Source organism: Ambystoma mexicanum, chromosome 5q (genome assembly GCF_040938575.1).
Source record: "Ambystoma mexicanum isolate Mex_15411 chromosome 5q, UKY_AmexF1_1, whole genome shotgun sequence".
NCBI classification, from domain to species: domain Eukaryota; kingdom Metazoa; phylum Chordata; class Amphibia; order Caudata; family Ambystomatidae; genus Ambystoma; species Ambystoma mexicanum.
Genome location: NC_090933.1, coordinates 1,121,319,294 through 1,121,346,754, shown reverse-complemented (window position 1 = coordinate 1,121,346,754; position 27,461 = coordinate 1,121,319,294). Strand labels below are relative to the sequence as shown.

The following is a 27,461-nucleotide window of genomic DNA, read 5'->3' as shown; positions in this document are numbered from 1 at the left end:
TCTGAGTGCCTGTAATAGTTGGCCTGGTGGTTAAGGGAGTGTTAGTGTGTTTCCTAACTACTTTACCAGTGCAGGGGTTGAGAAGAGATCCACTTTTAAAATATCTGATCTGTTAGAGTGGCTCAGGGGGTGATAGGACCGCACAAATTAATTAGAGCAGTGGATGCTTTTACAGTTACAGAAAGGGGAGCAAAAGTTTGAGACTCGACAGCTATTCATACACATTACTCACAGAAGAAGGATGCTGTATGCACACAGAGATCTTGTGACAGAATAATAGTGGTGGCTAAGGCTGGAGAGGAGGATAAATCTCTAACGATATCAAATACTTCCTTGCTAATCTGAATAATGGCTTTCTAATCACAAAGTGACGTTTATGGTCCAATTTGCCCCTTACATCATAATGCTGCTGTTATGTCCATTCCAATGTATGCTCCAATTTACACCTGTGAAAAACAAAAAGTGTTGTCACACGAGGTAAATGAAACATTTATTTGAAATGAGTGACACATGGTATAATGACACTAATCCACTGAATTGACATACCACACAATCCTATAGATATTTTCTTTAATTAAGCAAACAGTCTGTGTATATTACAATTCATCGTATTGTAACCATTTTTAAAGACAACAGAAATGTTGGACAAATAATTACATAATGCAAAATGATACTACGCAGCAGCAAACATTTGTCATCATATAATGATTTTCGCAATAACTTAATTTCAACATATAAGATAACAAGCGACATACAATAGAAAACACTAGTGAAAAAAATATAGCACATAACTCAATCAGTCCATAACTGATATTAGATCCTTCAAAACTTGACAGGATAAAATTCTTCAATTAAACCCCTCAAAGCTTGACACGGTCTACACTTAGACCATTCAAAGCTTGACACGGTCAACTAGCTGAGGTCACAATTCAGCAAAACATCAGGTCACAAAAAATATACTGTAAAGACCTTCCATAAGGCAGGTTTCGACATGATGTCAGTGCATTTACTAAACTACCCATCTTCCCCAGGACCAGTTCAACAAGACACTACAACAGCCACAAACTAAACAACTAGCATGCATATACTGGCCGATGTATGTGTGCGCACATCAAATAATCATGTGGTTTCTATGTATTCTACATGTGGAAAAGAAAGAAAATGACCGCCATTCTAGCATGCAGCAAACTGATCTGCTAAGTACTCGTTTCAACAGGACAGGTTGATTGTCACCTGCAAAAAAACGACAATATATTCTGCAGGAGATATCCTTACCATTACGTTGTCTAACATTCTGAAACAAACCGCCCATCTTATTAACTGATCGTGTTCACATCTAACAAGGCACTCTAATTGTATTCTAGATGGTAAAGAAACTTAACTCCTTTCTGTGTCTTTTTATTCTGCACATGTACCTGTAGCTGTAGACGAACTACAAACAGGTCATGTTCCTTAGTTGAAATCTGTAAAGTGAAAAACTGGCCCTCCCCTGCTAAAGCACTTACCCAGTCCAGTTGAGAGAGAGTATCGTGATGGGAAACAGCAACCGGCACACACCCGGATTGTATTCCGAATAATACAGTGGAACTAAAGTCCGCCTCGACTTTACTCTTTTCTGTGTCCTTGCTCCATACGTAATACCTGTAGTGGTGAGGGAACCACAAACAGGCTGTGTCCGCAAATTGTTCCACCTTACTAAGGCTAAATACTACTGTTTTCATAGAAATTGACAAAGCCCTGCTAATGCGCGTACCGTATTGGAATAATGGAGTGTATTGTAATGGGGAACGGCAACAGGCAAGCGTGCTGGATTTTGATATGGCTGCACATTATATACAGCCATATCATTAAGACATTAAGGCATTTCACTACCATTACCAAACAGTAGTGAATGTGGGTGCCATATTGGAATGGAGTCGAATTAAGTAACACAATTCGAGTAAATAATGGACCTTGAGCAGCAAGAATTTAGATGTGAATAATCTCATTAAAAAAGAATCAGGTGCGCCTTTCTTAAAGCTGTCATGGTCACTAGGCAGACAATTCATGATTAGACACAACCTAATTGATGCCATTCTGCTTGGTTGTTGAGACCATCTTTAAGGCTGTTGGTCAGATACATCCACATGTGTTCTCTCTGTGCCAACCTACGTTCTAATGCATGGGGATCTTTGCTGAACACTTTTTCCACCAGCCACCATTTCAGTTCATTAGGGCCCAGTCCCTGTGAAATGTAATGCTCAATGGGGGTGCGGGACGGGGGGAGGGGTCAGATTCCTCGTTCTGATCCTTGACCAATGTTCAACTTTGGCTCGTTTTGACAGGTCGAGATGTTTTCCAAAATAAATGTTGTGGCATGAGCATTCAGTTGAATAAATGACATGTCTACCTCTGCATGCTGTGTGCTCTTTGAGAGTCCAGGTAGTATTGTGGATAGAAAATGTTTCAAGCTTCATGGTATATGTATAGACACTGCCAAGTGTGCCCATACCATCTCAAATGGTCGAGGTGCAAGATATGGATCGAATATACATCTACATATCAAAATCACCTGCGATCAGGGTCAGACCGGCTGACACAATTTGAGCAATGAGGTCATGGTGTCCTAGAGGGGTGATAGGCAAGTAGAAAAGTAATGGCAAATGGGGGTGAGCATATACGCGCAGTCGCTAATAGCTTGTCCTATGAGAAACTAGTGCAGAGTTAAAAATGGCCACTCTTCCCGTACGTGGAACAACAGCGTTCACGCCCAAGGTGTTCTATCTCAACAGTAGTGCATGCACCTGAAGCATTTAAGTTTGGAGACAGTCGGAAATGCCAAGTTTGTGTTTGGCCAGTTTCTTTGAATTGATTAGCACACAGCTCAAATAAGCATTCCTCCAAGCTGAATATTTCTAGGAAAGGTAGGGTTGGTAGCGGAACTAAAAGAGACAGAACCATTTACTAATGTTCGTAGGGACAAATACAATCCTGTCCTAAACCATAGAATTCAATTTTATCCAGGGTGTAACTAAAAGGGGGACATTCCAAATGTTGGAGGGATCAAATAAATGTTCTGTCTTCATGCTTCCACTTTCAGAACAAATGCTACCCTGCATCCCATCCTTGGCAGAAATGTGTGGAGATGGATGTGCCTCTGGCGCAGTCATGGTGCACGCGCTGCATGCTTGTAATACGTGGCTACAATGTGCCTCTGCACATAAGACTGAGGACTAGTCGCATGATTTTCAGGGAACCAATGTGAATTGCTTGACTCTCGCTGATCCTTGCGCCATATTAGAATGGGCTTGGGATGCAATACTATAAAAGAGAAGTGGGCAGGTGTCCAGGCACATTAAATGGACCCAAAGTCCTACAAGAATATTTCAATATTAAATCAGTTAATTAGGGACATTCGTGTAGAAGGGGTTCCATGTTATAATAGCCACGCAAAAATGTCTCCATACAAGAATGGCACCTTTTTCCTGGCGATATTACCATATGGAACCTACGGAGGACACCCCTGCAACCCCCATATTTTTTTTAAAGCGAGCAGGGGACAGCCCCTTAACCCCCGCTCCCATTTACCCCATGATCTATCCCCATAAATAATGTTGTCTATGCCGTTTCCCGGCGACTATATGTATGGCGACATTATTTATGGGTATAATATTACCTGATACTGTAGTGGGAGACTGTTTTACTTGGATTCTGTCACCGAAGTGGCAGGTTGGTGAGCCCAGAGCATCTGGGCCACACAGGATCCAGATCAGGTCCTTTTTTGATAGCCAGGCAACGCCAGGCGGAAAGCTGTAACGCTTTCATCCGTGTTATACAATGTATAAATGTTTGATGTTATCCATGTGTGCATAAAAACAAACTATTAACTATCGCTGGGAGCCATTTTATTTTCTCGCAGAGTTTTCGCTACAAAATGTATTGACAGAAAATAATGAAGAGGTTCAGGGAAATAAAGTTCATCGTGTAGATGTAAAGTAAACATAATGTATTCTATTGTGTTCACCCTTCAGCAATGTGAAGACAAATGGGGACACCTCTGCGCTGTGGCAGATTTTTCGATCGCTCTGAATGAAAGCATTCAAGAGATCAACAAGCATTCCTTCAACAACTTCGAACTGCGCATAGGTAAGTTTGGTGCTAGAATTGAGAAGATGTCACATGCTGTGTGCTTTTTGGTAGGAATAATGTGAAAGTGAGGACCTTATCCTTTCGAAGGAGAACATGGTTTGAATTTCATCCCAACCAAAACCACTTCTATTTAGAATCATGCAATGCAATCAGAGCGGCTATCTTCCAAGGGTAGTCATTCCGTACTTGTGTACAACTTGAGTTAAAATAGTGATGTTGCCTAGTCTCAGTGATATTTGCTTAAAAACACTCAAAGCACAACACCACAAACCTAGATCACTGTAGGCACTTCCTGGTAGAACCTCATAATCTAGTGTATTGCACTTAGTTCCCACACCAGAGTCAAGTGCAGCAAAGTGAAGCTTAAGGGAATTTCCCAGGTTTGCTTAAAGTAGTCAAAGGATGTAACTCATTTTTAGAGGCCAGAAGCCCTAGTAAGAAAGCTTGTCTTTGGCACCAAATGCATGCCAAGCTACCGTGTGGCCTGTTTGTAGAGCACCATATGCAGTTTGGTGATGCCAAAAGGACCTTGGGAGATCCATTGATGGTCTAATTGAATAGGACAGTGCTCCCATTTGCAGGGGTGCGTAAGAATATCTTTCTTCCCCATATGTGAGGGTAGTAGAATGAACTTCCACCCTCGGGGTGCTGTACATTTTATTTCTGTGCCCACCTCAAGAGAAGATCGCTTTGGGGTTTAGTGTTCACAAGCTCATTTCTTTAAAACCGTCGGGGGTTCCCACTGATGTCTGGGTGTCCTAGTGGCGTGAGAAAGGCAGCTCTGTTGGGCATCAGTTATAAATACAGACAGATGTGCCTGCAGGCTCGCAGTCTGCATATCCATCTAGACACGGCCGAAGAGTGGGGCACACACTTCCCCTGGTTTAGTATGAGTGTAAACTAAGCAGTGTACGTTTGCCCTCCTGGGCGTGGTACCACTTGCACAATGGGTCACCCATGCCCATTTGGCACGTGCTCGGTGCAGACTCACACTGGATATGTTCCTGGTATCTTGCTTTCAAAGGCAGTAACTTTGCCTCTAGACCACAAGCTAAGGCCTTATCCAACTGTAAAGATCGGATGCAGTGGTTCTCTTGATGTTTATTTGTACGGCCTTAGTAACTGTGTTCCTAACTATGTTAGATTTAGGGCAGATGTTATGTTAAGTTGTTGTATACCGCGCACGCTACCATTGGAATGGTCTCCAGGTGCTCACATGGTTCTGTAAGAGAGTGGTTTGGGTAGATAAGTGAGGGATAAGGGAGTAGGATAGAGGTTGTGCTTTGCTGTGGAAGCTTGTAGAACCAGGAAGAACAGGTGTCTTGTGCGAGTCTGCATTCTAGCTGTAGGCAAACGTCCATTGGTTTGTATGTTCGTTTGTGGCGGATGTGTGGTATGTGTGTTTTTGTGATACTTAGACTGATCCGTTAGATCATGTGAGGTAAGTGTGGGGTATGCTGGAGAGGAGCCAGGAGCAGGTAGGATTAGTAGTTGGTGCATTGTGTTGATTTTAGTGTTGGCAAATAGGAGAAATATGGGGGTAGAAAGCAGTCCACAGTTCAGTATGCAGCAGTCATAAAGCATTCCTTGAGGGTATGTGTGGCATGACGTACTATATAAAATCTATGTAGTACTGCATAGCACACAGCATCCCTCATATTCATTTGCAAAATCCACACTCACGTGCTAGGCCTAATCAACTATTTGCAAATGACACAAAGCAGCTGATACGGGTGTGCAATTAGAGAATTGGCATGTTGCAATCTCCATCGAAGGTGTGGGCGAGGGCTTAACACGGCTGGTAGCCCCAGCCAGACCAACATTCCAATATATCTCCCATCTCAGTTTCAATAAAAACTTCTTCCCGCCATGTGTGGGGCATCTGAACGAGGTATAGTTCACCTGCACAAGATAGGTTGCTAAATGCCAATACCACAAGAGCTGGCGAATAACAATAAAAGGAGGCCTCTAATCTTGGGTGAGGGGCTGACATTCACAGCGGAACACTTCCATTAGATAAGGGCACTGGGTGAGTAACATCTCAGAATGTGAGTGAGTAGGTGAGTGACAACACTTAAAGAGCAATTGACCATCTCGATACACACAGCTATTCTTTTTCTAATAGATCCTACACAAATTAATCCAAAGAGGTCTTCCTGAAAAGTGCCAATCCTTTACCTCTTAAAACTGTAAGAGGTGCACTTCATTTACAGAGCTTAGTCCATTTAAAGTGCGAAACGCAGAGTGTCTATTGATGCTAAAAACGACTCAGAACTAATGGAGCAAAATTGAATGGGCAACCTGGCTCACTTTTATGATATGATATGGCATTTATAAGGCGCCTATATACAAGTGTTTCAAGGCGGGACAGACAGATAACGATCTTACTAGGCGAGGTGTCATTGAGATTGCGCAAGTGCAGTGGTAGGGGGAAGGGAAAAAGTGCGGTGGGAAAAGGGGATGTTGCAGTGCAGTACATGGGATTGGAAATAAAAAAATAAATAGAATAAATAACAGCAAAGTGGCAAGTGCAGGGTAGTGCAGACATCAGGTGTCAACAGCTGGTAGGGGACTGTAGGGATACAGAAAAACTGATCCCAACTGAGGGGGTTGCCAGGGAGGCAGTGCAGGTGTGCAACTGGCGGGGGGAGGGTACCTGTGCCCGAGATCAGAGGGTGGCCAGGTAACCAGTGCAGTTTCAGTTTCAGTCAGGAGTTCAGCAGGGCAGAGGAGGAGAGAAAGCAGAAGCAAAGAGGAAGGTTTTGAGGTGCTTCTATAACCAGAGGTGGCTCTCCTCAAGTTTCAGGGAGGCAGGGAGGCTTTTCTAGAGGTAGGCCCCAGCCGAAGAAAGAGATCTACCACCAACTCGTTGCTTGGAGAAGCGACTGACCCTGTGGGAGTTGGAGGCGGATGAATGAAGAGCTCGAGAAGGAAGATATTTAGGAAGAGAGAGTTGAAGGTATTGATGCCCCAGGCCCAGAAGGCCTTATGGACAATGCAGAGGGTTTTGTACTTAATCCTCGCAGTCACTGGGTGCCAGTGCAGAGATTTCAGTCCTGGAGAGATACTATCCCTGGGCTTGAGGCCAAGGACAAGTCTTGCAGTCCTGCTCTGGATGAGTTGCAGAGGGCAGAGAGTAGAAGCAGGCAGATTTAGAAAGAGGCTGTTGCAGTAGTCCAGCCTAGAGAGAACCAGAGCTCTGGAGACAGTAAGCTTCTGGGGGAAGGAGAGGAAAGCAAGAATACCTCTGAGAAGGTGCAGCTGGTAGTGTGACTCTTTCAGATATCCGAGATATAAGGAGAGGAGAGTGTGGAGTCGAAGATGACCCCAAGGTTTTTAGTCTCGCAGGTTGGAGCAGGAAGAGAGCCAAGAGAGGCCGGCCAAGAGAGTGACAGGAAAGGGGGGAGCGGGTGTGCCGATGAGGAGAATCTCAGTCTTACTGGCATTAAGGCAGAGATCATTGGTTGCACACCACTCCTGGATAGCAGACAGACAGTCAGAGATGAGAGAAGGAGAAGAGTTGGCTGAAGGTAGCCTGAAAATGAGCTCAGTGTCATCCGCATAGCACTGAAATTTGGGCAGAGAGTGGCAATGCGGTGGGCAAAAAGTGCCAGGTATTGGTTGAACAGCCAGGGAGAGAGGTTAGACCCCTGGGGAACACCACAGGTAGAGATAGAGATAGATGAGAGGAAAGACCCAAGTTGGACCTGGGAGGATTGATCAGAGAGGAAAGAAGTCAGCCATGGCAGGGTCTGACCGGTGATACCCAGGTTTTTACTTAGACGGTTGAGTAGGTTGGCATGGTTGTCCGTATCAAAGGCATAAGATCAAGTAAGATGAGGACAAAGGAGGAGTTGCAATCAAGGTTGGAGACCAGGCCTCTTGCATGAAGAGAAGACAAAGCAACATCTAGCTCACAGTGGAGCGTAGCATATGTACATCCAAAACCAAAGCAGCCAAACAGGCCCATCTCCTATTATGTTCTGGGGAAATCAGGTTGTGGTGGACACAGTACTATCCAGACAAGTAAACAAAATGGCAATAGTGATGAAAAAGAAAAACCTTTGGAAAATCCAATGGACTGAGGTGAATGAGAAGACAAAAGAAAATGATTCCAAGAACATTACAGACCTCCAGGACACATCTCATCCTTCGAGAAAGAGTTATCCAAACTCTTAACCATGAATACTATACTAACATCTCAAATCATTCTACTTGGGGATCTTAATTTAGGCCTTGGCGACCCTAATGATGCCAATGCGCTCTCCCTGGAAAATACTATCTCCAAACTTGGGTTCAAGCACAGGGTCTCAGCCCCAACGCACTACAAAAGCAGAACCCTGGACTGGCTGGCAGACCACAACTGCTCTACCGCCATCCTTAAAAATGAACCAATTGCCTGTTCAGACTGCCACTTCATCTCCTTCTCCATCCAAGGGAAAGTGCCGCCAAACACTGCACCAGGCATCATCCCGCAAACCCTCTCTAGGAATACCCGCAACATCACTTTGCAAAGCCTTCGCCCCCTAATCCACAACATCCTGGCCCCTGCAAACTACACCAACCTAGATATGGATAAACTTGCTGACCTCTACAATAAAACTCTTGAATCAGCCATAGACACCATCGCTCCTATCAAACTTACCAAAGCCAAACCAGCAGCCCACCTGAACAAATGGTTCACTCCTGAGCTCAAAATCCTGCGGAACACCAAACGCATAGAGAAAAACCCCTAACCCAGCCAACAGAATTTTATTCACGGCAGCATCCATCACCTATAAAACTTCCATCCTCGGAGCCAAACAAGAGACCTATGACAACAGAATTGGCAGTGCCAAATCAAGAACAAAGGAGCTCTTCACTATCCTAAGGGAATACCCCTCACCACCTTCAGAAACCTGCAGGAAAGATGCAGACTGGTGTGAGACAATCCAAAAAGCATTGGCAGACGAAATTGCCATGATACAATCTAAAATCGAACTGAAAAAGTCCAGCCTAGGCATCAGAGCAAACCCTCTACCACCACCTAATACTAAAACTCCCACCTGTCCCCCCTTCTCTTTCACTCCTGTCTCAACGAAAGAAGAGGAAAGCATCATATAAGGCCTCAAACTTTCCAGATGCCCAGGGGACTCCTGCCCAGCTGCCATCATTCATTACAGCCCCTTAAGTGCCAGGCTATTATTGATGTCTATGTAAAAAGGACAAGTATGCTCGTCTTTGGCACTTAAAAGGTTTTAATCAACACCTCTTTCAAAACAAGCTCAGTCCCTAGTAGCCTCAAGGAGGCTTGGGTCATGCCTCTTCTAAAAAAACTAATCTAGACCCCAACATCTCCACCAATTTCAGGCATATCACCACTGTCCCCTATATCCTGAAGATCTTAGACAGAGTGGCTTATCTGCAAATTCAGAAGCACCTGGAAGAGAACAACCTCTTGGGCTTGAGACAATCTGGTTTTAGGCCAAGATACGGAACAGAAACAGCCCTTCTGGACCTAAAATCCAGATGGATGAGGCAAAGGGCAAGGGAAACCTAGCCATTCTCCTGCTGCTTGACCTCTCGGCAGCCTTCGACCTCGAAGACCACCAGATCCTCACGGAACATCTGACGGCCTCAGCTGCATTCTCTAGCCAGGAGACCGCCTGGGTCAAATATTTTCTAGCAGACCGAACCACATGGGTCTTCTCACCTGGGACCTCAGCCCACCCCATCCCCATCCTATGTGGCGCCCCACAAGGTTTTTGCATCTCGCCAACCTTATACAATATCTTCACAAAGCTATTGTTCGACCACCTATACAACTAGGGTGTCACATACACTTTATGCTGACGAAACCCAGGTTCTCATCTCCCTATCAGGATGCTATGAAGAGGACTCCACACGGATTAACAAACTCTACCTGGAGATCCAAGCCTGGATGGCAGAACATGGTTTATGGTTTAACAACGAGGACACCAAGCTCCTTCTCGTCGACTTCCAACCTCGGCTAAACAAACTAGCCCCCTGTTATGCCTCTATCAACATAGATGGTAACCTAACCACAGTGGCCAAAGAAATTGTAAAGAAGCCACAAACTTGGTAAGTGAAAGCCAGTTTATTTGGAACAGCTTCAGTAACTCACTTAAGACCCCCAACACAGGCAGCATCCAGGGTATAACTGACTTCACTCCAGAGTAAACATCTCCAAGCACACATCCTTCCAGAATGGCACAGTAGGCAAAAAATCCATTCTGGAATTACAGATGATGTGCTTGGCATAAACACAGCTGAAAACCATAGCAACAAGAAAGCATACAAAGGTTTAGCTTTATACAACAAAGCATACAAAGGTTTAGCTTTATACAACACGTCCCCCTCCCTTATGAAATAGATTTCTTTTTTGTGGGATATGTACCCACTGAACAGATATATACTTACATCATTTTACTTTCGCGATTCTGGACAAAGACCAGACTTTCTACACACACAGCATTTTCGAAGACTTGTGTAACCCTAACAGGCTCTGTGTATAACGGTTCCCCTTTCTTGGTAACAACAGCCTTCCTTATCCGTACCCAATCTCCAGCTTTGACCACGGTTATTCTCCTTGTGTGCTTCTTATTGACTCTTTCCACCCACTTGTTTTTTCGGGCTTCCATGCCTTTCTTTACATCATCCACAACCGCATCTGATGCTCTCGCCCGGCCCAACCAAGCTGGCGCAACACAGGTATTTGCCTTTTGCCCTCTCATAAGTTCAAATGAGCTAATCCCTGTTTCTACTCGCAGAGCCATCCTCAAAGCATACAGCCTGTCTCTTACTGCAACCTTTTTGTCAAGACCACATGCATTAGCTCCACGAATAGCATCCGTAATACTTCGATTTACTCTGTCAACCATACCGTTTGCTTGGGGACAATACAAAGGAGTCTTTTTGTGTTTGATTCCACATTTGTACAGATACTCCAAAAATAATTTTCCCATGAATTGTGGACCATTATCCGTGAGAATGCTCCTGGGCAAACCCTCCCTTTCAAACACATCCTCCATGAATTCAATTATGCGTTGACACGTGACTTCCCTCAGGATCTTAAACTCTGTCCATCTCGAAAAGGTATCAACCATCACCAAAATTAACCTACCTCTACTTGCACCCATGTCTACGGGACCTAGAACATCCATGGACAAATCTTGCCACACACCATCAGGTAGTTTTACCCATTGGTTGGGACACAGCTATCACGTTCTTCCCTGATTTGGTACAGTCACTGCACGCACCAACCACTTTCTCAATTTCGCGATCAATTCCTGGCCACCAGTAATCAGCTTTTATTACTTCTTTCGTTTTACAAATGCCAATATGTCCCTGATGGGCACAATCAATCAATTTCCTCCGCAGACTGCCTGGAACCATCAACTTGTCCCATCTGTACAACAGCTCTCCCTTTACAGATAGTTCATTCCTTACTTCCCACATAGCCCTCTCTTCACCTGATAGTAGCCTTTTCTCTGGCCACCCATCCGCCACAAATACCATAATCCGCTTCCACATTTCATTGGCCCTTAACACTTGAATCCACTCTTGTTTCTGAATTATACCCTCCACAGTTGCAAAAACCATTTCATGTTCACCATATACATTACTTCCTTTTTCACCAGCATCATTCTCCAACTTCACTCTCGAAGCGTGATCAGCTTGCACATTCTCTTTACCAGCAACTACTTCTATTTCAAATTTATGACACTGTAGCCTGGTTACCCAGCCTGCCACTCTCCTTGAAACCTTGTCGAGGCCTTTACTTTCAAAAATCACCTTAAGAGGTTTGTGATCTGTTCTCAAGGTAAACTCTTGACCCCAGACAAAATTTTTCATCTTTTCAATGCCCCAATGGCACGCCCAGGCTTCCTTTTCCAACACGGAATAGTTCAATTCTGCACCTCTTAACATGCGGGATGCATGCATTACAATCATCTCCGTACCATCAACATCTGGCTGCAACATCACCACACCTATACCTATCTCACTAGCATCCACGGCCAGGATGGTTTTCTTCCTAGTATCAAACATCGATAGGGATTTTGCCATATCAATTTTTCTTTTCATTGCTTCAAATTCTTTTTCACATTCCTTGCTCCATTCAAACTCAGCACCCTTCCTTAATAATGCCCTCAATTTAGTTATGGAATCGGCATAGTTCTCAACAAACCTATGATAGAACTCAATAGTACCTAGAAATGATCTCAACTCAGCCTTATTCTTTGGTGGCTGTGTTTTCAAAATGGACTCAACTAAATCCCTTTTTGGTTTGAGTCCCTGCTCAGAAATTTCATGACCTAGATAATCAACCGCTTGAGTCAGAAATACACATTTTACGCCACGCAAAGTTATTCCGCTTGCTTTAAAGATCTTGAGAACTAAATCCAGTCTTGTTTTTAACTCACTCTCGTCCTTCCCACATATCAGGACATCGTCCTGAAAGCACCATACACCGCCGACATCCTTCAACAATTTGTCCATAACCTTTTGGAATACGGAAGACGCTGACACCAGCCCAAATGGCATGCGCTTGAATTGATATATTCCCTCATAAGTGATGAAAGCAGTCAATTTGCGTGACTCATCATCTAAACTTATCTGATGATACACACTCGCCATTTCAAGCTTTGCAAAATATTTTGCACTCCCTATCCTACTTAATAACTCCCCCATATTGGGAAGAGGATGGCGATCTGCTACCACACACCGATTAAGCTCCCTCAAATCAATGCATACCCTCAAATCCCCATTGCTTTTTTTTAACACCACCACAGGAGATATCCACTCCACAGCCCTAGCTGGCTCAATAATTCCTTCTTTTTCCAATTTCATTAATTCCTCACGCACAGCATTCCGCATAGACAGGGGCAGCAGTCTGAGCTTGGACGCAACAGGATTGCTTCCTTCTTTCACCTCGATCTTGTGCACCATCTCTTTGAGACACCCCACTCTGTTACAAAATACCTCAGGATATCTAGTCACCATTTCACATTTTGTTTTGTCACTATTAACCTCAGAAGAATTAACCACATTGAGGACTTGCTCTTCACTATTAGGATACAACTTGATTCCCAAACCCCTTTGTTCCTTCCAACCTAACAAGGTTTCACCTCTTTTGGTAACATATATTTTCCCACGTGTGAACCTCCCTTTGAATTTGAATTCTGTCTCATAGCACCCCAGAATTTCTATTTTGTCTCCGTTATATCCGCCAGGCATTTTATCTGAAGGAATCAAACATCAGACGTCACCTCCAATTACATTCTCAAAAACAGTTTTAGACATTAATGTGATTTTGGAGCAGGAGTCAGCAAGCATTTTAACCATATGACCATTTACCTCTATCCATGCTGATGGATGCTCGCACTCATCAGAACCTGAACACTTTACCATATGAACAGTAACTATTTCATTCTCAGAAACATCAGCTTCTTCAGAAGATACACCGTCATATTCTTCAATCAGGAGGGTTCCCCTTCCACCTCCAATTCGATAGTTTTTACAACAATTCTCGAAGTACCCCCACTTCTTATATAAACCACAATTCACTCGCCTCCCAGGGCAAATGGGAGATGTAGACAAATGTCGTGAGCTCCCACAGCGAAAACATAACCTATCTTCCTTTTCATATTAAATTGAGCTGCATCCTTTTGAAACCGCCTATTATTCTGCTCACCACCCCCACCTTTGGCTTGGGTATTCTCATAATGTTTATTGGGCTTGGTTCTACGTTTTTTCTTTTCCTTTGGGCACCCTCCCTTCTTATCTCCAACTCTTAGTACCTCAACACTTGGTGCTGATTTATTTTCCTTGAGGGACAGCTTCGCTACACACTGTAATGTGTGCTCAATTCTCTTCGCTATACTAATGACCTCCTCTAATTTGGATCGTCCTTTAACCAAATTTCCTCCCGTATTTTATCATTAGAGCAGTGAATCATAAATTGATCTCTTATGTGTTCCTCTAATCCACCACCAAACTTACAATTGAGGGATAAATGTCTCAAAGCAGTTATATAGTCTTCAACAGTTTCTCCTTCATGTTGACATCTCATGCCAAAATGATATCGCTCCAATACCTTGCTAGTTTTTGACTCAAAATGCCTATCAAGTTTGGTCAATGCCAGGTCAAAATCATTTGTTCCCTCTTCTGAATCTAATTCGGAAATATCAGGAAGTGTGTCATATATCCTCTGACCTTCATACCCCAGAAAATGCATTAACATTGCCATTTTACGTTCTACAGACATTCCATTCACACACAGAGCTTTAACATAATGTAGGAATCCCTTCTTCCACGGGGCCCACTTAATTTTTGGCAGACCTGGTGTGAGCATAAATACTTGCGGACCGGGGACTCCAGACAGGGCCATATTTATAACCTCTAAATGCTACGTAACACAATGCGTAAAATAACAGGTTAATATGCGTCCAAAGTATATGACACAACAAAAACAATTTTGCTTTCAAGATATCAAATGGTGATTCTTAGAATATCGTCAAATGTTGCCATACATAGCCACTCTATTTTGGCTATGCTTGTCCAGTCACCACCACAAAAATATCTCCTCCTTTGGGAAGCCAGAGAAAGCACCTTCTCTAAGCTGTGGTGCCCTTTGTCATACACCCCTAATTCGCCTTCCCAGAGGGGGCCCTGGGCGAGGTTTCAGTATCCTTTCTCAATTCAGCGCCACATCTGCATTCAGCTGGGCTTGATTCAGCGCCACATCCACTTTTAGGCAGCTTCCATCTTCCAGCCTCCTGCTGATAGCTCCTCCTAATTCGCCTTCCCACAGGGGGCCTTGGGCGAGATTTCAGTATCCTTTCTCAATTCAGCACCACATCCGTATTCAGCTGGGCTTGATTCAGCGCCACATCCACTTTCAGGCAGCTTACAGCTTCCTGCTGATAGCTCCTGCCAATTCCTCCTGGATGGTGGCTGCTTCTGCTGACAGCTCCTGGATGGTGGTTGCTCCTGCTGATAGCTCCTGCCAATTCCTCCTGGATGGTGGCTGCTCCTGCTGAAAGCTCCTGCCAAACTCCACTTCCAGTCACTGTTGGGGTCTTGGCTTCTGCAGGGATCACTACAGACATCCCATCCTCATCGCCATTGTAAAGAAGCCACAAACTTGGTAAGTGAAAGCCAGTTTATTTGGAACACTAGATTTATAATCCTTGGAACTCACTTAAGACCCCCAACACAGGCAGAATCCAGGGTATAACTGACTTCACTCCAGAGTAAACATCTCCAAGCACACATCATTCCAGAATGGCACAGTAGGCATAAATCCATTCTGGAATTACAGATGATGTGCTTGGCATAAACACAGCTGAAAACCATAGCAACAAGAAAGCATACAAAGGTTTAGCTTTATACAACAAAGCATACAAAGGTTTAGCTTTATACAACACAAATCAAAACCCTACGGGTTTACTTGGACTCCACTCTCTCGCTCAGAAAACAAGTAAACCCCACAGGCTCCTCCACGGCTAACACTAACAAGCTCATTAATGCTTGCAAAGCCTTCCTCTCACCTGCCAGCTGCATTACTCTACCAGAGCTCGAGTGCTCTCAAAAATCGATAACTGCAATATTCTCTTCTTTGGAAGCACAGAGCACAATCTGAACAAACTACAAGTGCTTCAGAATGATGCCCTCAGAGCAGCACTCAGACATTTCCAGCTTCAGGCAAGATGCCCACTGGCTCCCGGTTCGAGACAGAATCTTCTTAAGATCCGTCATTATCGTAAACAAATGCCTCTCTAATGACGCCCCCAAGTACCTGGAAGTTCAACAAGCGCACATCAGCCAGACCTACCAGAACACTGTATTCTCACTGCCTAGCCATCCCTAAATTCTCCATAAAAAAGTAGGCAGAGCCAACTTCCCAGTCCTCGCTGCCAAACTGTGGAACGCTATTCCCAGGAACCTTAGAGCCGAACATTCCTTCTGGACGTTCAGAGCAAAAACAAAGTCCTGGCTCGCCAACAAGAATGCCCCCACTGTCTGACTTACTAACCAATGTATTTTCCCCTGTGTCCACCACTTGACCACTCTGTAACCCGGTCATATGCACTTACTGTTATCTTTTTGTATGTCCATAATCTGCTGTAACTTGCTCTAAGTCTCCGGCGCCCAGTTACCTCAGGGTTCGGCACGCGGTATAAGTAAAAAAACTAAACTAAATTAAGAACCTAAGGCAGGTGATGGTCTTGGGGCTCCAGTGCAGGTGCAAAGACCAGTATTTAGCCACTTTGAAATCATCTTTCCATCAAAATAATCAAGTTTCAGGAACCAGTCACGTAATCCTGCAAAGTGTCAAATGTGAGCAGTACACATAAGTGACAGGAAGTCCTGAAGTGGTTCCCAGCAAATCATATAATACGGGCAACAGAATCACTGGCCCACAACAACCTTCATATCTTGCATCATCCCAGCTGCAGGTTACGTTCTGTGTAAGGACAATTGGCTAACTAGAGCTTTGGACAACAACCTTGTTCTTTGAAAATGAATCACCAGAGATAATAGTTCAAGTGATTGATCTAGCCAACGCGGAAACTGATTCCTGAACGCTTTATACATTTATCCTGTACAACCTTTTGGTGTGGATGGAAGCCAACCAGCTCATAACAGTTTTTGAAAATAGCTTCTGCCAAGGCCTTTCAACAAGGTATCAAGTGACCATCACCAGATCAAGAAATATAAGAACTAGAAGCAAGGAACACCTACTGGCCGTCTTTACGAACTATTCCATTCAAACCAGTTGTCCAATAAAGATGTTACAAGACGTTGGGTCAGAACAATGTAAATACTAATTTACTAAAACAATCAAGCAATTGGTAACTCAGCCAAACGGCAGCTGTTTGATGGAGTTCAAACTGTGACCTCACAATACTTTTTTCAACAATGACTGGAGTAGAACATAGTTGGCTAGTTTAATATTCCGACATAAAAAAAAAATCTTAACGTACCCTGGCATCCACCCACTCTTACATCTATCATTAACAACCCTCAAACCACAAGCAGTATATACCTCACCATTCAAAGCAAAGCATGAAATCAGCTGGAGGATACTTGCTCACAGGAAGCAGTTCCCCTGTTCACTCATTGAAGACCTGGCAAAACTGCTTCCTGCTTCCATATTACAGGGGGTTCATTCTGAGCTCATGCACTAGGCCATGGGCTCACCACTCCTGGAGAAACCCACGGCAGACCCTCACAATCCTTCCTACTAACAACCAATGTTCGACCTACTCTATGCCAGCAAATTCTTGTGTGGTGACCAGGCAAGTGCCAGATGAACCATTAAGCAAAACCTACTAAAATAACCTTATAAATTAAAGCCTATTAGGAATAACCTTATACATTCAGCTACACACTATTTTAAAAACCCTCCCAAATATCATTGAGATTGCTTTCAAACAACAAGCCCCCGACCAACAGAATTAAGAGCTCACAACCTTGGAGCAATCCATTACTGATGACTGAGAAGCCGTTGGTTACAAGATGAGAAATGAAGTCGTATATGTTCAAATCTCAAACCGTGTAAATTAATTAAAAAGAGCACCCAAAAACTACAAAAACGTTGAAAAGAAAGTGTTACTTTAACAAAGGGTTCTCAGCACCCAACCTGTCAGAGGAATATTTTAGGGTCCTTACATCTTTAAGTGTTTCTAAATACCTCACCAAGTCATCACCTATACGCAAGAGCTAAGTGACCAGAGTGCACAATAATGTGGCTACATTTCAAGCAGACTTAAATAAGGTATGCCCCAGTTCTGATATGGACGCACTCAGTACCGAATGGGATCAGGATAAATATCCTATAGAATGTTCTGCCTTTGAACCAAATTTGCTGGTAGGTATGAAGGTATATTTTACGGAGTCAAGACCTTCTGTGTCACCGAAACACTGATGTGCTGCTAAAATAGCAAAAGACATGGCCGAGCTACTGGCTCTATCCCTTATTGGCATCACAAAACTCTTGTTTCAAATAAGCAGATTTCCTTGGAAGTTAATTCATGCTGTGAATCTACGACTTTTAAATAAGCCTAAGCTACGGCCAATTTTTTGCCTATTTTCCCCATAATACGACAGCTCAACAAGACATTGAAACTCACAATATTCAGGATCCTTTCCAGGTTGTCTTTCACCCTGACAGGGGGACTAAACCTGTGATAACCTGCGTGGCAAACCACATAAGTCTACTGGAAGATAGTAAGTAAGGCATTGACATTGATACTCCCTGATCTGTCAATGGCTATCAATTTGGGTGACCATATTATTCTACTTGGTCAACTCTTAAGTCTAGGATCACAAACAAGCTTTCAATGGATTAAGTTGCAACTCTGTGGCTGCTTTCAAACCCTTGGATTACAAGGCCTTGGTTCTGAGGCCAATAACATCCTATTTGGTGTATAACAGGAATCTGCACTCTCCCCTATATTATTCACTTTATATCTGCAACCCACAGAGAAACTGATTCATGTCTTTGGCAATACATTGTTCTTGTAAGCAGATGATGGAAACATTTCACTGGATTTCAAGAATGTGCAGGGCAGTCAGACACATTCTCAAATTGCATCCCCCAAGTTTATTATACGCCCAAACCTGGGGTATCACAGTGTAGTTACAGACATCTTGCATATATAATCACAGCGGGATTCACACTACATTTACAAATGGACACACACAGAGTGCGCACTTCATTAAAACAATTTACAGGATACAGTAAGTCAAAACAGAAGTGGAACATGAAACAAAAGTAGGCTGGTGATGGATTGTGCAGCAATGGGTAGGAGTGGGAGGAGGAAGTTGCCTAACCCTATCTATGGTTGATGTGCGGAGGGAGGTGGCAGTGGCCTAAAATTTATTGAATAGCCATGTTTTTAAAGACTTCTTGAAACATTGGTGTGATGGCTCATTTCTAGCCTGTAATAGGAGTGTATTCCAGATTTCTGGAGCCATTACTGAGAAACTACTTCCTCCAGCTCTGGAACATTTGTAACGTGGAACAAAGAGATGTGCATTCTTATTTGATTCTTAGTGCTCTCGATGTCTTGTTCAAGGTGACAGTGTTATTGACATATATGGGTGTCTTCTTGGTGAGACATTTATGGGTGACACAGAGTGTTTTGAATATGATTCTGACTTTTATGGGTAGCCAGTGGGCTTCCCTCCTGGTAGTAATGTGGTCTGATTTCTTTAGTCCAGCTGCTGCTCGCAGAGCTTTATTTTGCAGCAATTGTAATTTAACCATATTGGTGTTTGAGGTGCCTAGCAGGAGTACATTGCAGTAATCTAACTTCGATAAAATGAGAGCCCGGGCTAGGGTAGTACAGTTTTGTGGCGGGAGGAATTGTTGAATAAGGCAATCAGTTTAGATGTGTAAGAGGTGGCCGGGGAAAGAGCGTTCACGTGTTTAGACATTGTTAAGTTAGTGTCTAAGTAGACACCTAAGTTTTTAACCTGCTTGAGGACTGGAATGAGAATACCATCAATGGTGATTGATGAGTAGTTGGAGTGGAGGGCAATAATTTTAGCTGGGGAGCCCAGAATGAGCATCTCCGTTTTCTCATTGTTGATGCAGAGGCTGTTGACAGCCATCCAGATTTGAATTATCACATACATTTTGTTGATCGTGATTGTGCCCTGATCATAGTTGCCCATGATAGGGATGAGGATCTGGCTTTCATCAGCAAAATTTGTGTAGATGACACCAATGGCATCCAGAGCAGCGAATAGTAGCTTTGTGTAAGAATTGTGGAGAGTAGGCAACAGGCAGGACCCTTGCGGTACTCCTAGTGGTCCTGAGATAGGGTATGCAGCTTCCTTACCAATGTTGACTCCGGATGTGCGGTCAGCAAGGAAGGATTTGACCCATAGGGAGGCTTCTTGTGAGAACTGAAAATCATTAGCCAGTGTGGCACATAGTTTGTCATGATCAACTAGGTCGAATGCAGCGTACAAATCTAATATCAAAATAACGCAGAGGTTGCCAGCATCTCTTATGGAGTCCACCTGGATTTTAAGGTCCAGAAGAGCCGTTTCAGTGCTGTGGTTGGGCCGAAAGCCGGATTGTCTAGCTTCGAGTAGATGGTTCTGTTCGAGGTGAGGTTGAATTTGAGAATAGGCTATTTTATTAATTATTTTCAGCAGGAAGGGGACAGTAGTTATGGGGTGGTAGTTCGTGGGCACTGTCAAGTCCAGTGAGGGTATTTTTAGGAGCGGGGTCAGCCAGGTTTCCCTGATACTGATAGGGACAGTGTTTGTGCTGAAGGAAGCGTTAACACATTTGGTGATGATGGGAGTCAGCGTAGGGGCACACAATTTGACTAGGTGAGCTGGGAAACTGTCTCCTTTACAATTGGAGGGTTTTAATTTGGAGATGGTGTCTAGCACTTGCTCTTGGCTTAATGGGGGGAAACGGAATTGGGTATTTGCGTTATAACTGGTTCTGTCTATAGTTGGTGGGGGGGTGTTTGTGGTAGCCAAGAGCTTTTTTTGGAGGCTAGAGCATTCTGTATGGTGGTACACCATGCTTTACTAGAGTTAACCGGCGTGGATGATGGGATGGGGTTTTCCAATTCTCTAAGTATAGTAAAGAGCTCTTTGGTGTTTGTGGCAGCATTTGTAATGTGGGTGTTTAGGGCATTGGCTTTGTGTGCTGTGATGCTTTGGCAGAGTCAATGGTGACAGTTTTTTTATGGATGTGTTCCGGGGATCTTTCATTATGCCTGAGTAGCACAAGTTCTTTATTGAACCAAAAATGTGTGTGTTTGTCAGGATGTAGTGTTTTAGTTGTAAGTGGGGCTAAGGAGTCAATGGTAGTTTTTAGGAAATTATGATAGATGTCTGCAAGACAGCTGGGCTGTCACTCGAGAGGGTGCTAGTGGAAAGGGCTTCCTTCAGTATGGGAGTGATGCTGTTTGCTGTCAGATTCCAAATGTTTCTTGTCTCAACAGTGTCCATTCTGATAGGTGTGGGGTGGAGTTTCTTGTTGCTGGTTGGAGTAAAACTAATAAGATGATGGTCCGTCCAAACGACTGGTACAATAAAGTCTATTGAGATATGAGTATTTAATGTAAGAATCCCGTCTAAACTCTGCCCTTATGATGAGTTGGGGCATTGACTAGCTGTGCAAAATTCATATCTGTGAGAGAGGCATAGAAAGCATTAGCGTTATGGTCTTGTTTGTCGTTAAAGCCTGGGTTAATGTCACCAAGGATTATAAATCTAGTGTTAGGTTTGAGGTAGGGAGTAAGGAGAAGTGGGATATCTGATTTAGGGTGGTTGTTGTTGTTAGGTGCTCTATAGATAATCAGGATGTTGACTGTAGTTTTAGGGTTTGTAGCAATTTTAACAAGGAGTAGTTCATAACCTTCTATTGAGTCCAGTGGGCAGGATCTAAATTGCAGGTTGGTTTTGGCTATTATGGCCACTCCGCCGCCCTGTGCATTTAGTCTATCGGTCCTAAGGATATTGAATCCTGGAGGGATCTACTAGCCAGCGCTAGTAGAGGGCCCGAGGGTTGGTGCAGCCTGTTTTCAATTACAACTAGTAAGTCCAATTTTTGGTCTACAATAAGGTCGTGGGTCTCGATGGCGTGAGCTCCAAGTAAACATACATTTAGCAGTGTGCCTTTAATGCTATGAGGAAGCTCTGAAATAGGCTGGGGGGACTATAGACTGGGGCTGTAGGGTCTTAGTAAGGGTGTGTTGTTCAGCCACAGTATTATGTTGTAATATTGAATTGTTAGGTTGTAGTATGGGGATGACCAAGATTGTTTTTTTTAAAATACTAGATATGCGTGGCTTTTGCGTTTGAGTGTGATGTGTAGCCGTTATGAAAAGACTAGCCAGATAGTGGTGTGAGATTCGAGCTCATAATCTGCTTAGCCTGGTGATTCCCAAAATGGGGCGCCAGGTTATGGGGGAGGGTGATATTGGTCTGGAGCTAGGTTTTGCATACTAGTCCGCACTATTGTTAGGGGTGGTGTAACATGCTGAAATTGGCGAGGTCTTGATAGGGGCGGTTGTAGTCATCACTGACGCGTTGCTGTAGTCAGTGCCCTGCCTGCTCCTCTGGGCCAGAGTGGACTGAAAAGGGCAGGTGTTGGGTATACAAGGTGTGGGAAAAGGGAGGGGGTGGTGTCAGTGGCAGCTCAACCTGACAAGGCCATTATCCTCTGGGATAAATGTGCCTCTGCTGCAAAGTATAGCATCATGTATAATACGGAATGGGTTCATATTGGCAAGTGGCAATGCTAGGTGCCTCCGAGCACTAAATTGAGTTGGAGCAGTATCAGTGGTTGAACAGCAGAAGGGCTGGTTAGCCATTTCCATCGCTACTATGCCGGCAGCGTGGGAAGATAACTGAGAGCTAACAGATGGATGGTGTGTCGTTTTCAGTCGCTGACACACATACTAATTATGGCCGTGTCGATAGCTGGCTGTAAAGTCAGTCTCTGGGGCAAGACAATGCCCTGTAGCTAGCATTGAACATTAGATTGAAGCAAAGTAAAAACGTGTAAAATGTGCAATATCCTAGATCAAGTATTGACGAGTCATGCATTATTCCCAAATAGGGGCCATTAATAGATACACCAGTTCCACTAAAAAGAGTTCTTAGTCAGTCCTATATTAAGTTTTGTTAACAATTAATAAACATTTGTGTACTGTGCTTCAGGGATGGCTAGTCTTAGGGTACTATGGGAGTTGACTTTTCAAGCAATCACAACACAACAGAATAATAGGAGAAAAACATGATGGTGTATGGCTGATTAACTGTTTAACAGTGAGCGCTACCTCTTTTCCAGGTAGAGTGTGATAGTACAGGTTGGCTATAAAAGACATAGGATCAGGAGCGTAAAAGAAGCTATGGCACGCCTGATTAATGGAGTGAGCAAGGGGCTATGCAATATGTCGATGAGCCATCTAAATGAACTATATACTACAAGTGAGGCTGGCATTGACCCAAACAGCGGGAAGAGGTTGTATGTAAAGCCAAACAGGCTGATTAAGCGCCTGCATAGACAGTGGAACATAAAGTTAATTCACACTTTCAGATGTAAATAGTCACCTTTCTCTGCTTCTCCCAGCTCCGACAGGCTCGGGACAGGAGCCTTTGTTTTCTGCCTTCATTGGGGGCTAGTTTACGCCTGCTGGCTGACCCCTGATTGGAGAAGAGTTGTTGGGCAGCCAATCGGCTGTTTGTAATACGCGTTGCATTCACCATAGGTTCGAAAATCAAACAACAGCCATCTTGCAGTGAGTTAGTCCTCACCGTTAACTTATGGCAGAATCAACAGACAGCGGGCCATGTGTCTCTCATTCACCATCCTGGAATCCAACTATCTGGTCCACTGGAATTGGCTGCTCCTTAGTACTGTGGCAACAGTCAGAGACCTGGGCATCCACATGGACTATACATGAAGTGATGATGTGCTGCATGTACCCGTTTGCCATTGTGCCCCTTGTTAGGAATACGATTTTGCTATAATATTTAAAACATGGCATAACATAAGACAACATTATACAAAGCAGAACCACATCCTTTATTACAACCAATCAGGCTTCAGGTCCGTGACGGTAACAGAAACTAACTTGCTAATGTTCCCTAAGGGCACCCCACTTCCAATCAACTCGACTATCACATTAAAAATATAATGCACCATATAATGCACCGTGTGCAGGACTACCTGGAGAAAAGGATGGGGTCCTCTAAGAAACTGTCCATCTGCAACAACCCAGACATGATCCTCCATTCATCAAACGCTGTTAATTCAAGTGATTGAAACCTGGAGGCAGCTTCTTAAAAGTACTAGCGCCTAATATGAAAAACGGCCCTCAATCCCATTATTAAGGCAAACCCCAACTATGTGTGCTTGTGAAAGCGCTTAAAAACTGTGCCTTGAAGTCTGTCTACAGACAGGATAGTAACTGGGGTATATTGGATAGGGGCAATCGTGCATATCCAATTGGATTCCAAGGTTCCTTTACCTTCCCTTGTTCTATTTACATCAGCTAGAACACAGAAGTGATCACAAGGGGACATGAGATGTGTTACTAAACTACTAAAAAATAGATCAATGCTGCCAACTCATTTGTTCAAAATCTTTAAAAAATACTAGCAGTTCTGACAGAGACTAATCCAGGCATTCCAGTCTACCCCTGTATGTGATGTCTTTCTTCTGTAACAACAAACTCCCAGCAGCCGTGCTAAAGAAATGCTAACTGAACTAAAACGAATAAAGCCAAAATCATGTTCTGAGAAACTCAGAACTCAATAAACAGATGCAAGAAATATTCCTGGCCCTGAATGTCTGAAAAGGTCCGGTGTACATCACATAATCTTCTTGGGTCTCCATTGTGGAAAGACCACATTTCAGCCTGAGCGGCAGCATCAATAACTATAAGGACATCCATTGTTGTGTCTCTGAATTCAAGCAATTCTATGAGGCCAACTTTGCAAACTGCATTCCACAAAGGTGTTAGTCAAAAGTGGGTAGTCCAATTTGCTGTGAAACAGAGATATGAGATGTGCAAAAAACTGAAAGTGTCAAGTAACTTTAAGCTTAGGGGTTCTTGAAACAATATTTGCAATCAGGCAATCACAGAAAATACACTTCTAGAAGGTAAATTTAAAAAGCTGCACACCACCTGATTGACAAACAATTGATATAAAGGTATTACAGGTGAATCCTGTAATTATTACAAGGGCAAGGCCCAGGCAAAGATACACAAAAAACAGTAAATGAATCCCATATGTTGACAAATTAGAACAATTAATTGCAGAAAAGGTATGGATATGAGCATAGGAAATTAACCGTAAAAACACTAATGGTGAACAGCTTTCTATGGAAACAATAGAATAAGTGATTTCAGTTAACATGCCACACATCACTCCACCACTTTATAGCGATCCTCAATGTTCATCTCCAGGTCAGGCCCACATAGCAAAGCCCTATGGTCATGCGGCCATTAGGTGAAAAGCTTAATGTGAGCTCCCTATGAAACTAATGTGATTGTCTTATATGGCAGTGCTATGTTATGCCACTGTGATGGCAGTGGCATAGCTGTACTGGCCCAAGACTGACTGCTCACAACGTTGCAGCAACCACAGACATATTATGCGATAGAACTTGTTTTATTGCATGTTTTAAAGCTATTCTAATATTGATGGTGTTTCTTTATGAAAAGATAAAGTTTCCCTGTAGAAGCAAATCGATTCATGTAAGGAGTATCCAAAACCAGCAATCAAAGCTCAATGACTTGTCAGGCAGTAATAGCTCTGTGGATGTCAAATGACGTGACCCAATTTATTTGTAAAAATATGTCACCCTTCATGAGTTGAGTCACCATTGTTGGTAATTGGATAACAGTTGGAAGGCAGGAAAGTTAAAGGAAAGGTTGGGACAGGTTGGGGTGAGGCACAAGTCGGCTGTGTATACCTTTTGGTTGATGAAATGGGGTTGACATTTGGAAGTGCACCACTTTGTGTATGGTTCCAAATGATTGTTAAATACGTAATCACCATGTACAACACATAATCAATTTTCCGAGCGGGATCTGCTTGGTCAGTGAAACACTTGTACAACATTTTTTGTTTTTTTCCAAGTAGCAGCATATTATCTGTTTAACGTTTTTGACCATTGAAGCAAGTGTTGAATTTGTGATCAGAGGTATTTCACAGCATCTAGTTGTGATCTTTCATGCATACAATCCAAGATGAAACTTAAGCTTTTGTCACCAAAAAACACATGTATCACTTTATTCATACAAAAATAGACCTGAACCCCAAGCGAGCGATATTTCAAAATTGGCTTGTAATTGAGAATCTTGGATAAATGGTTTCTAGAATTTCTTTCTTGTGACACTTTTGTTTCATTTCAGGTATCAGTCATGGATCGGTCGTAGCTGGAGTTATTGGTGCTAAGAAACCCCAGTATGACATCTGGGGAAAAACAGTGAATTTAGCGAGTCGAATGGATAGCACAGGTGTCAGCGGCCGAATACAAGTGCCTGAAGATACGTACATTATCCTGAAGGATCGGGGATTCGCCTTTGAGTATCGTGGGGAGATCTACGTCAAAGGCATCAGCGAACAAGAAGGGAAAATCAAAACCTATTTTCTTCTAGGAAGAGAACAGCCAAACCCTTTAATCTTACAGCCAAGAAAGTTGACTGGACAGTACTCCTTGGCAGCTGTTGTGCTTGGACTTGTGCAATCTCTAAACAGGCAAAAGCAAAAACAAATCCTGAACGAGAACAATAACTCGGGTATCATGAAGGGACACTACAACCGACGGACTTTGTTGACTTCCAGCGGCTCGGAGCCAGTGACCCAAGTGGAGGGCGCTGAAAAAACTGAATTGCCATAATATCCAATTTTCTTTGTGTTCATTTTTTGTATTTCTTTTATATATAAATAAGAAAATAAAAAGGGTATAATTTTTTTACAACTAGTATGATTTTTATTTTAGTAAACGCAGGCGATAATCTGAGCCTGTGAGATATGCAAAGGTTCCTTGAGCTCAGAACACAGACCGCAGAAGTAGTATTTTTGACGGGACCGTAATCGCTTCCAAACTGCAATGTAATGATTCTTCAAGAATTTGATCAATGTCACTGCATAGGTCTGAATGAAGTGCTTCATGGTGTGTATGTTAAAGCTTTAGGAGATGCCTAGAGGTACAACGAAAAATAAAAAGTGCCTCAACTCCTCAAGAAGTGCAATACTATTGAGAAATGCAGTGTTTTTATGTGTTTATGATATCAGGGGGGTGGAAAGGAGTGTGGAATATGTGTAAGAGGACTCAGCCTCTAGCAAAAGGTGAGGAATTGCCAAAGCACACGTAAGTAAGTACTGTAAGTAGTAATGTATGTCTCCCTTGCCAGTCCACCAAATTCTGTACATATTCGTTTGGACATGTTGTTACTGTTTTGCCAAAATAGCAGGACCAGTAATCTTTTGCTCTGAATAAATAAATATTGTTGACTTGAAGTTGTGCTCGACACAACCTTCCATATTCTCGTAGCATTTGCCATTTTGTCGGTTTCCTTGTTGTCTGCCAGGTCACAGAATGGTCCGCTTGCATTCACTGGTTGCCGTCCAGTTGGAAGATTCTTTTTTTCAACCGTGCCTCTCATCCTGCCAGTTATGTCAGTTCTCAATGCATTGCAATTCTGTGTTTGCAAAAGTACAGGCTTTAATTTCAACACTGAGCACTTAGTTCGCTTAATACCACCTAAATACTAGTTGGAATCGCATGGGTTATTTACAGTGTGGGACGCATGCAAGTACTGTGATTTTTA

At 43.2% G+C, this 27,461-nt stretch overlaps 1 protein-coding gene across 2 annotated transcripts in view; it reads left to right on the top strand.

Moving 5' to 3' along the window:
- The window catches only part of ADCY8 (adenylate cyclase 8), a 1,651,787-nt gene extending 1,624,612 nt beyond the window's left edge, over positions 1–27,175 (top strand). For both annotated transcript variants that reach the window (XM_069621638.1, XM_069621637.1), the window contains 2 exons: positions 4,011–4,125; positions 26,040–27,175. In XM_069621638.1, coding sequence (XP_069477739.1) covers positions 4,011–4,125; positions 26,040–26,527 — 603 coding nt within the window. In that variant the 3' untranslated portion in view covers positions 26,528–27,175. The remainder of the gene's footprint in view (positions 1–4,010; positions 4,126–26,039) is intronic.
- Positions 27,176–27,461: the final 286 nt, after the last annotated feature.